Source organism: Dipodomys merriami, unplaced genomic scaffold, assembly GCF_024711535.1.
Source record: "Dipodomys merriami isolate MVZ:Mamm:240054 unplaced genomic scaffold, mDipMer1.0.p SCAF_57, whole genome shotgun sequence".
Taxonomy (NCBI): domain Eukaryota; kingdom Metazoa; phylum Chordata; class Mammalia; order Rodentia; family Heteromyidae; genus Dipodomys; species Dipodomys merriami.
The window spans coordinates 2714176-2725348 of NW_027206146.1; the positions used below are offsets into that span (position 1 = coordinate 2714176).

At 51.3% G+C, this 11173-nt stretch overlaps 1 protein-coding gene across 4 annotated transcripts; it reads left to right on the plus strand.

Moving 5' to 3' along the window:
• Positions 1 to 213: 213 nt before the first annotated feature.
• LOC138812669 (zinc finger protein 160-like) lies at positions 214 to 10857 on the plus strand. 4 transcript variants are annotated; one of them, XM_070000742.1, is made up of 6 exons: positions 214 to 287; positions 2102 to 2249; positions 2326 to 2424; positions 3093 to 3213; positions 4256 to 4378; positions 7263 to 10857. In XM_070000742.1, the coding sequence occupies exons 3-6, from the start codon at positions 2407 to 2409 to the stop codon at positions 8633 to 8635; spliced, it is 1635 nt and encodes a 544-aa protein (XP_069856843.1). In that variant the 5' UTR covers positions 214 to 287; positions 2102 to 2249; positions 2326 to 2406; the 3' UTR covers positions 8636 to 10857. The 4 variants fall into 4 exon arrangements, with proteins under 4 accessions (XP_069856843.1, XP_069856847.1, XP_069856844.1 ...); XM_070000746.1 differs by having other exon boundaries at positions 4256 to 4366; XM_070000743.1 differs by having other exon boundaries at positions 2333 to 2424.
• Positions 10858 to 11173: the final 316 nt, after the last annotated feature.

Sequence of the window (11173 nt, forward strand, 5' to 3'; positions counted from 1 at the left end):
CTAAGGCAGGCCCCGCCTACTCGGCCTCCGCCTGGCCCCGCCCCAAACCACGTGATTTCTCTGGAGTCGCCTCTTCCCGCCCTTTCGCCTCATCCCCCTCTCAGGCGAGTCTGGTTCCTCGCTCCACCCCTTATGGCCCCGCCCCCAGAACGCGTTCTCTCCAGTGTTTGCCCCGCCTCCCACGCTCGCCCTCTTCCCTTGCTGCGCGCCCAGCTCCCCGCGAATCCGGAAGCAGCTGCCGTGAGCGAGAGAGAGTTCGTGGGACGGACCTCGAGTCTCGGGGAAGAGTAAGTTTGCGTCCCGGGGGTCGGGGTGCCTGGAGCCCCCGCGCGGCCCTCCTGCCCGGCGGCCTGGGTCGTCGGCCGGTCCTCCTTGACCTCCGTCGGCCCTGGCGCGGCCGCGGCGCCATGACCCCGGCGGCCCCGTCTCGGTGCGCGCGCGCGGAGGGTGAGGCGGGCGCGGCCTCGGCCCCTCCGTGCCCCTCCCGGCCCCCGGCTTCTGCGGGCTCAGGCGCCCGACCCCTGACCCCGGAGCCCCCCCCAGTCCTCGGACCCCGGCCGGGTCTGCAGCCTAACTCCGTCCCTGGTCTGCTCCTGGCCCCTCTCCGAGGGCATTGGGAGAGCCTCCATCACTGAGCACTGCGGACCTTAGACTAGGGCCACCCACCCCTACCCACCTCACCTCACCTCTACCCACTCCCCCTCACCTCCTATCACCTCACCCCCACTCACCTCACCCCTACCCACCTCACCCCTATCCACCCCACCTCACCCCTATCCACCCCACCTCACCTCTATCCACTCCCCTCACCTCCTATCACCTCACCCCCCACTCACCTCACCCCTACCCACCTCACCTCACCCCTACCCACCCCACCTCACCCCTACCCACCCCACCTCACCTCTACCCACTCCCCCTCACCTCATATCACCTCACCCCCACTCACCTCACCCCTACCCACCTCACCCCTACCCACCCCACCTCACCCCTATCCACCCCACCTCACCTCTATCCACTCCCCTCACCTCCTATCACCTCACCCCCACTCACCTCACCCCTACCCACCTCACCTCACCCCTACCCACTCCACCTCACCCCTACCCACCCCACCTCACCTCTACCCACTCCCCCTCACCTCATATCACCTCACCCCACCTCACCCCCACTCACCTCACCCCTACCCACCTCACCTCACCCCTACCCACCCCACCTCACCTCATATCATCTCACCCCTACTCACCCCTACTCACCTCACCCCTACCCACTTCACCTCACCCAACTCACTTCACCTCTACTCACCTGACCCCCTACCCCATCTCACCTCACCTCACCTCTACTACCTCACCTCACCCCCTAACCTCACCTCTATCCACCTTACCCCTACCCATGTTAGGCCCACCTACCCCATCTCTACCCCACCTTAAATCACCCCTACCCCACCTCACCCCACCCCTACCCATCTCACCTCTACCCACCTCACCTCCCCCTTTACTCTGCCCTGTGCTGCACTGCCGCTCCTCCCCATCCTATCCTGGGGGGATGAAGGGTACAGGGGAACCTGGGGCCCGTCTTGTTACACTGGACCTGTAGGTGGGGCTGTGGGAAAGTGAGGGCAAAGGATCATCAGGAGAAAGACTGAGAGGAAATCAGGAAAACAGGAAGAGAAGAGAGAGAGCCCCCACAGCAGGGGGCAAAGGAGTAATGGGGTGCAGGCTTTGCAAAGAATTGGTAGAAAGAGCAGAGAAGAAAGCAAATAGAAAAATGCAGAATCTATCTCCTGAAGGATTCAAGACATCACATAGGTGGCAGGGTGCAGGAAATGAGGGAGCACTCCGAGTGGGAGGAGAGGAAAACAATTTGCAGTTATGCACACCATTTGTCGGTTGGAAAGCAGGGTCTCTGATTACAAGGAGAGTAGAGGGAGCAGGGCCCCTGGTTGTAACCCTAGACACTCAGGAGGCTGAGATGTGAGTTTGGAGGATTGAAGTCAGCCTGAACAGGAAAGATTGTTTTTTTGGGGGGTGGGTACTTGATGTTTTTTCATTCAGTGGCTTTGACTCTTCAACCCTCCCTGAGACTTATACTTCTAATTAACCAACAGAAAGCAAGAGTGGAGCTATGGCTCAAGTGGTAGAGCACCAGCCTTGAGGAAACAAGTTCAGGCACAGGGCCCAGGTCCTGAGTTCCAGCCCCAGGACCAGCATCCCCATCACCCCATGAGTGGGCAGCACAGGACCATCTTCCCCACGGTGAGGTCCTCCCTGGGCTGGGGCTGGGGCACAGAAAGTGCGTGTTCTGTGTGAGCATTAAATGGGATATTTTCAGTACGCAGGACTGACTTCTGGAAAGTGATATCATCTAAGGAGGAAGCCCAGGGAGGAGGAAGAGGAAAGACAAGGAGCAGGGATGGCGGCTGTGACTCAGGTAAAGCTGTGTGGCGTCTCCTTCTTGTACAAAGAGCTAGCCTGGGTGCTGACTGTGCTGGTGCCTGCTTGCCATGTATGGTCACATCCTCTACGTCTTCCCTCAGTCCTGTTCCCTCCACTGGGCATGGGCACAGGAGGACATCACCCACCAAGTGTTCTATGTCCTTGATGAAACCTTTCTGCTGGTTTTCTTTGCAGCTTTGGATTCTCTCTCTTGTATTTCCTCCCCAATTCTGGGGCTTGAATTTAGGGCCTGGGTGCTGTCCTGAGCTTTTTTGCTCAAAGCTGTTGCTCTACCACTTGAGCCCTATCCCCACTTCTGTCTTTTTTGGTAGTTTAGTTAATTGGAGATAAGAGTCTCTTAGACTTTCCTGCTCTTCTTGGTTTTGAACTGTGATCCTCAGATCTCAGCCTCCTGAGTGACTAAGATTCTAGGTGTGAGCCACTGGTGCCTGGCTAGGTTCTTTTTAACCCAGTGAGTCATATTTCTTCACTTTCTTAGAAGGATGTTTGGATGTGCAATTCCATGTAGGTTTTCCCATTTGATATCATATCAAAGACAACAATACAAACTGTAACATCCCGAAGCTTCCTTCTGTCCCTGGTATGTTGATTGCTGTGCTTATGTGTGTGTGAAATGCTGTTGAATTTTCTCCTTTGGGACAGTTGACATTCAGGGATGTGGCGGTGGATTTCACCCGCGAGGAGTGGTGGTGCCTGACCCAGGCTCAGCGCGCTCTGTACAGGGACGTCATGCTGGACACCTACAGGAACCTAGACTCTGTTGGTGAGGACCCCTCTCTGTACAAGTTTTAGTCTTCACCCAGTTTTCCCCTGAATGCCTGGACAGCTCCCCAGTCTCCATGACTAGACATAAAGCTCTGTGGACTCAGAGATGGGAATGAGCTAACATGGCCTCTGGATTTTCACACCCATCCTTTGTCCTGCTCCAGTGGTGCATCTCCATGTCCCACAGCTTAAGTGAACTTGTGTGCATGTCAGCTATGGCAGGCTTCTCTCTCATTCTGCTTTGTGCCTTTTTTCCTTTCACCTTCTTCCCTTCCTTTCTCTACTCTTCTCCTTTTCTTTCCTTTCCTTCTCTGGGACTTTGTGCATGTTAGGCAGATCCTCTCATCACGAAATAAATCTCAAGTACTATGGCAAACCCACCAATAAACTTACTTTCCCTCCCTCCCTCCCTCCCTCCCTCCCTCCCTTCCTTCCTTCCTTCCTTCGTTCCTTCCTTCCTTCGTTCGTTCGTTCCTTCCTTCCTTTCCTTCTCTCCCTCTCTCTCTCTCTTTTTTTTTTTTAAGAAAAGGTTCCACTTTGTAGCCCTGGCTCTCCATGAATTTGCCCCTGATCTTCAGAGTGCTGGGATTACACACAGCTGACACCACACTCAGCCCACGGCAGACTTTGAACGGATTTCCTTATGCTTCTGACTCGGTAGTTTTTGCGTTGCTGTCTGCACATTAAAGTGTCCTCTGAAGTGTTCAGATAGAGGCAGTCTGGTGAATGTGTGAACTGTCTTTTGCAACCATGTGTGATGTACCCCCTTTTTTGCTAGTCCTGGGGCTTGAACTCTGGGCCTGGGTGCTGTCCCTGAACTTCTTTTGCTCAGGCCTAGTGTTTTACCATTTGAGCCACAGCACCACTTCCAGCTTTTTCTGTTTATGTGGTACTAAGGAATTGAATCCCTGGATTCATGCATGCTAGGCAAGCACTCTACCCCTAAGCCACATTCCCAGTCCCAGTGATGTCTCCTTTTCCCATAATGGTGGGACTGGAGATTCCGGAAAGGCCACAGCACATTGTCTTTCGATAAACAGGAGTCTCCCCTCCCAGCGTGAATGTGATTTCGCTGTTCGAGGAAGAGCCCTGGGTGGCACAGAGCCGTGTGACAACTCCAGGAGAGCTGAATGGTTGGGAAGGCGCCAAAGGTGAGAACACAGGTAAGAGCTCAGATGTGCAGAGATGGAGCTTGGAAACCTGGGCACAAATGGACGTTTTCTGTAGGAAAACCAAAGTGTCACTGCTGTGAGCCCTAAAGGTCTTTAGAATGTCCTCACTTGTGCCCTGTCCTGCAGAGTAATATGCCATTCTGTGTCTCCACTATATTTCCCTGTGGCCCAGGCTGGCTCTCCAGCTAATGGTTGGTGTGCAGTACCCCAGCATCTGTTTTCTGTGTTGACTTCATTTCCTTCAGATGCACACCTAAAGCTATGGCTGGACATTCCACTTCTCATATTTTGTGCTTTTTCTCTAACACAAGTTCTTTTGCTTTTTGTTTTTTGTTTTTTTTTGCCAATCCTGGAATTCAATGTCTGGGCACTGTCCCTGAGCTTCTTTTGCTCAAGACTAGCACTCTACCACTTGAGCCACAGCACCACTTCTGGCTTTTTCTGTTTATATGTTACTGAGAAATTGAACCCAGGAATTCATGCTAGGCAAGCACACTACCACTAAGCCACATTCACAGCCCTTTTTCCTTTTTCTTTTCTTTTTTTTGTCTGTCATGGGCCTGAACTCTGGGCCTGGGTGCTGTCCCTCAGCTCTTCAGCTCAAGGCTAGTGCTCTACCACTTGAGCCACAACACCACTTCTGGCTTTTTTCTGCTTATATGGTGCTGAGGAATTGAATCTAGGGCCTCATGCATGCAAGGCAAGCGCTCTACCACTGAGCCACCTTCCAGCCCCCTTGTTTGCTTTATCCTGGGTTACTGTTCTCTGGTAACTTGCCTAGCATCTAAATGGCATCAGCCTGTATTGTGCAGCATAAGTGCCAGATATCTCCTGTTCATGTTACATTCTGCTATGAGTGCCTGTAGGCAGTTTAGAGCACATACTCCAGGTGTTTTGTTTATTCTTTTTTTTCTCCCTCCTTCCCTCCTTCCCTCCCTCCCTCCTTCCCTCCTTCCCTCCCTCCCTCCCTTCCTTCCTCCTTCCCCTCTCTCTCTCTTTCTCTCTCTCTCTCTTTCTCTCTCCTTCCTTCCTTTCTCTTTCTTCCTTTCTCTTTCTTTCTTTCTTTCTTTCTTTCTTTCTTTCTTTCTTTCTTTCTTTCTTTCTTTCTTTCTTTCTTTCTTTCTTTCTCTCTTTCTCTCTTTCTCTCTTTCTTTCTTGTTGGTCCTGGGTGCTGTCCTTCAGCTTTTCAGCTCAAGGCTAGCTACCACTTGAGCTAGAAAGCCACTTCCAGTTTTCTAAGTGGTTTATTGGAATAAGAGTCTCAGGACCTTTCCTGCCTGGGCTGGCTTTGAACCTCAATCTTCAGATCTCAGCCTCCTGACTAGCTAGGATTACAGGCATAAGCCACTATGCCCTGCTGTTTCTTTTCTTTATTGTATTGAATTCTAAGTCTTCCCCCACCCCCCTCTGCTTTGTAATTGGATATTGCCTGTTAATTCAGGCTGTAAAGTGCTATGGGTTCTGAATCATTACAACATGTTGTGTGAGACGTGGCGTTTATTTGTACATAATCAGTATGGTACAAGTAGCTTTTTTTCTCTTTGGTTATGATATCACCATATGGTTTTTGGTAGTTAGGTGTTTCATGGGACCCAAGGGGGAATATCCTGTGTTCCTGTCCACCCAGACTTGCTCAGGATGCATGTTTTCCTCATTAGTTGTTTGACAAGAAGCTTACATTTTCTCTGTTTTTCTTTTTGGTTGGTTGTAGGGCTTGAACTCTGGGCCTGGGCGCTGTCCCTCAGCTCTTCAGCTCAAGGCTAGTGTTCTACCACTTGAGCCACAGTGCCACTTCTGGTTTTCTGGTGGTTTATTGGAGATAAGAGTCTCTGGTAGCTGGGCGCTGGTGGCTCACGCTATACTCAGGAGGCTGAGATCTGAGGATCGCGGTTCAAAGCCAGCCCGGGCAGGAGAGACCGTGAGACTCCTATCTCCAATAAAAAAACCACCAGAAAAAACTGGAAGTGGCGCTGTAGCTCAAGTGGTAGGGCGCTCGCCTTGAGCTGAAGAGCTGAGGGACAGCGCCCAGGCCCAGAGTTCAAGCCCCACGGCCGACAAAAAAAAAAAAAAAAAAAGAGTCTCTGGTACTTTTGCTGGCTTTGAACCATGATCCTCAGATGTCAGGCACCTGAGTAGCTAGGATTACAGGTGTGAGCCACCATTGCCCAGCTTACCTTCTCTTAATTTGGATTCCATATGATCAACTTTCCAATGAAAGAATCCTATTCCTTTTTTTTTTTTTTTTTTTGACAGTCATGGAGCTTGAATTCTGGGCTTGGGCGTTGTCCCTCAGCTCTTTAGCTCAAGGCTAGCGCTCTACCACTTGAGCTATAGCGCCACTTCTGATTTTCTGGTGGTTTATTGGAGATAAGAGCTTCACGGACTTTCCTGCCCAGGCTGGCTTTGGACCATGATCCTCAGATCTCAGCCTCCAGAGTAGCTAGGATTACAGGCGTGAGCCACAGGTGCCCGGCAAAGCTGCATTTCTTTTTTTTTTGGGGGGGGGGGGCGGGGGAGGGGGGTCTGGTTGTGGGCCTGAACTCTGGGCCTGGGCGCTGTCACAGCCTCAGCTCTTCAGCTCAAGGCTAGCACTCTACCACTTGAGTCACAGTGTCACTTCTGGCTTTTTTTTTCCTGCTTATGTGGTGCTGAGGAATCGAACCCAGGGCCTCATGTGTGCAAGGCAAGCACTCTACCACTGAGCCACGTTCCCAGCCCCTCCTATTCCTTTTGTGTTCTTAAAATGTTGGATTTTATGTTTCTCAGAGTTCATACGGCTCCTCAGTGTGTGTCTGATATTTGCTGTGGTATTCTCTCTTTGAGTGTGAAATACTTAACTGCATGATTAATCAGATGGGAACTTTATATCTTGCAGATACCTCTCCTGCATATGTAATTAAAGAATTACCATCCAGTGCCGGCAGCAGTAGGGGAAAATTATCCCAAAGTCATGAGGACGGAGGCACTGATGAGTTTTCCTACAAGAAAATCCAGAAAGCTCCCCTTGAATGGGAGTGGGAGTGGAGCTACACTGAAGGCCGTGCTAAAGGGGTGCTTGTGGTCTACAAAGAAGAGGGCAGTGGTGGAGGAGAGCAGGAGGGTGGTGGTCATATGGGGAAGCAGCCCACGAGCCCGTGCCTAAGACAGCCCCTTCAAGAGCACCTGCGTGGGCTCCCGCCGTACCTGTGTGAAGGGCCAGGGGTGAGGACTGAGGTGGAGATGTCCACCCTGGCTGCAGCCCCTATGTTGCTCCCTCAGGGAAGTCCTTCCAGTGGGAACACACACATCATCCCTGCAGGTAACAACGCCTCCATCTGTTCTCCCTTGCACTCACAAACACCCAAAGCACACACTGGGGGAAAGCGTCACAAGTGCGAGGAGTGTGGCAAGGTATTCGACTACCCCTCAGTCCTGGAGCGTCACCGGCTGACCCACACCGGGGAGAAGCTACACCGCTGCGCCACGTGCAGGAAGGCTTTCTCCACACGTTCTTATCTCTTGGTTCACGAGCGAAGCCATAGCAGCGAGAGGCCCTACCCATGTTCTGAGTGTGGGAGGGCATTCAGACGGACCTTCAAGCTCACTGAGCACTTCAGGACACTAAGTGGGGAGAGGCCCTATGCGTGTGAAACGTGTGGCAAGGCCTTCCGCGTGCGTGGTACTCTTGTAGCACACCAGGCTGTGCACACTGGCCTCGGGCCACACAGGTGCAGCAAATGTGGAATTGCGTTCAGCCAGGCCTATAGCCTCCACCAACACAGCAGTGTGGACACTGAAGACAGGCCGTTCCAGTGTGTGTGTGGTAAGGCCTTCAGCACACTTGCCTCCTTCTATGGACACCAGGCTGTGCACAGTGGCTGTGCATATAAGTGTGATAATTGTGGGAAGGTGTTCAGCCAGGCCAGCGATCTACTCATACACCGCAGGACACACACTGGGGAGAAGCTGTTTATGTGTGGTGAGTGCGGGAAAGCCTTTAAATCACACTCAGAACTCCACAGCCACCGTGCCATCCACACACAACGCAAGTCCCATCTGTGCACAGAGTGCGGGAAGGCATTTTCCCGGAAGGTGAATCTAGTGCGCCACCAACGGATGCACATCAGAGGAGAGGGCCCCTACGTGTGTGACATATGCGGCAAGGTGTGCAGCAGGCGCTCCAACCTCACGTGCCATCGCAGGCTTCACACCCAAAAGAAGCCCTGCCAGACAGCAGCAAGGTGTGATCCACCCATGTGTGGCCTTTAAGGACTTACTCTCCACAGATCATGAAGCCCTGAACCAGAGAACCTCAGGGACAGTGCCCAGGCCCTGAATTCAAGCCCTTGGACTGGCACTAAAAAATGATGTACGTTTAGCTACTGTTGAGGCTCTTATTATAATCCCTATGGCCCTGTATTCTGCAGTAACCCTGTTGCATAGGGTGATTGTATCTCCACTTTTTTCTTTTTGATCATCTCAGGGGGAATGTTTCAGGTTGGATCCGAATTTCCCAGGATGCACTGCCATGGAGGGGACAGGGACATGGAGGTGGTGGCTCCTGGGGAGGTGGCATCCTGAGGTCACACATCCACAGGCCTGGCTCCCACCCTCAGGCCATCAGGACCTGGTGCTGATGCTCCGCAGTTGTTGGGAGGGGGTGGGAGAGAACCAGTACAGGTGCAAGGCACATGGAGCCAGGGCAAGCTGTGGTGTCCCAGCAGCCAGAGAGACGTGGAGAGCCCAGATGGAGGATGAGGAACAAGGGAGAGGCTTTTCTGAAGCCAGGCTTGAGTTAGGTATGGGTGCTTTGGGTTTGCAGAGCTTCTGCAGAATCTAGGTGTCCCGGATGTAACTCATTCCTGCTGTCAGTCATAAAGACACTAGGCTGCAGATGGGAAGGTGTGGGAGTTTGAAACTCTGAAATCAGGGGGCCATGTTTGTCCTGAGCTCCGTCCCAGCAGGATGTGCTGCGTGTGGCTGTCCCCTCTCCTTGACCACACACTGGGAGGAAGCGAGAAGTCTGTAGGGCTCTGCCCCACCAATGGACCTGGATTTCAGTGGGGAGATATGCATGAGGCACTGGTGATGGCAATAGTTTCCTGATACTCAGACAGAATATAAAGAACAAGTGCCTTTTTTTTTTGGGTCCGGTCGTGGGGCCTGAACTCTGGGCTTGGGCGCTGTCCCTCAGCTCTTCAGCTCAAGGCTAGAGCTCTACCACTTGAGCCACAGTGCCACTTCTGGCTTTTTTCTTATGTGGTGCTGAGGAATCGAACCCAGGGCCTCAGGCATGCAAGGCAAGCGCTCTACCACTGAGCCAACTTCCCAGCTCAAGAACAAGTGCCTTTTTTTAAAAAATATTTTTTATTTTTTGTCAGTTGTGGGGCTTGAACTGTCTGGACAGGACTTGGGTCCTGTCCCCGTGCTGTTCAGCTCAAGGTGAGTACTCTACCACTTGAGCCACAGCACCACTTCTGGTTTTCTGGTGTTTTTTTTTTTTTTTTTTTTTAATTTTATTTTATTTTATTTGAGAACATACTGTACAGAGGGGCTACAATTACATGGGCAGGATAATGCATACATTTCTTACCAAGCATTGCAGCCTCCTCCTTTGTTTACCCTTCACCTCCCTCTGGTGGTTTATTGGAGCTAAGAGTCTCATGGACTTTCCTGCCCGGGCTGGCTTTGAACCATGATCCTCAGCTTCCTGAGTAGCTAGGATTACAGGTGTGAGCCACAGGTGCCCAACTATAATAATATTTTTAAAAATACATAATTGTTATTATGAAGGTGTTATCCTGAGTGGTTACCATTTCAGAAGTCAGGTAATGAGTACATTTCTTTTTGGACACTCTCACCTTTTCCTTCCCTTCCAGTAAGGTTTGAAAATTTTTTTTGGTATGTGCCAGTATTGGAGCTTGAACCCAAAGCCCTGTGCTCTTGCTCATCTTTTTGCTCATCAGCCACAGCTCCACTTCTAGTTTCTTTTCTGACTCATTAGTGGTAAGTCTTTCAACCAGGCTGCCTTCCTCAGATCTGCAGTCCTCAGATCTCAGCTTTCTGAGAAGCTATGATTAGAATGAGCCATCAGTGTCCAGTGGTTCTGTTAAACTAGTGTTATTAGTTTTGACAGCAGATAGTCCTTAGTTCTGAACATTTGTTGTGATTATTCTTTGGCGGTAGTGGGGGATTTTAAATTTTCTTTTTTTTTTTTGTTGGTCGTGGGGCTTGAATTCTGGGCCTGGGTGCTATCCCTCAGCTCTTCAGCTCAAGGCGAGTGCTCTACCACTTGAACTACAGTGCCACTTCCGGTTTTCTAGTGGTTTATTAGAGATAGGAGTTTCACAGAGTTTCCTGCCCTGGCTGGCTTTGAACTGCAATCCTCAGATCTCAGCCTCCTGAGTAGCTAGGATTACAGGTGTGAGCCACCGGCTTTAAAATTTTCTATGGTGACATTTTAAATTCCCAATAAAAAGTTTCTGAGGTGATACTTTCATAGGCTTGGTTGTTTATCTCAATAATATCCATGGAGTAAATAATCTTAAGCCAATCAGCATATACATTTTCTGTCCACTGAAAACAAGCACATTAAATATAAACTTCGATTGCCAGTCCTCCCAGCTGCCACTTCACTGCCCACAGTGGGTGAATCCGTTACCTTTTCTCTCCCCTCACCGCAATGCTAGTGGCTTCATGGATCGTTTTGCCCAGTGAGATATGGGTTCCTAGGCTCCATCATCCAGGTACCCTTGGGAGGTCAGGTCTTCCAAAACTAGGAAAACACCCAGAGGCTGGGAAGAAACC

Excerpts from the sequence above, each read along its gene's own strand:
- LOC138812669 (XM_070000742.1), top strand. Across the intron at positions 3,214-4,255 it reads CAGGAACCTAGACTCTGTTG|GAGTCTCCCCTCCCAGCGTG; the intron begins GTGAGGACCCCT and ends TTCGATAAACAG. Across the intron at positions 4,379-7,262 it reads CGCCAAAGGTGAGAACACAG|ATACCTCTCCTGCATATGTA; the intron begins GTAAGAGCTCAG and ends TATATCTTGCAG.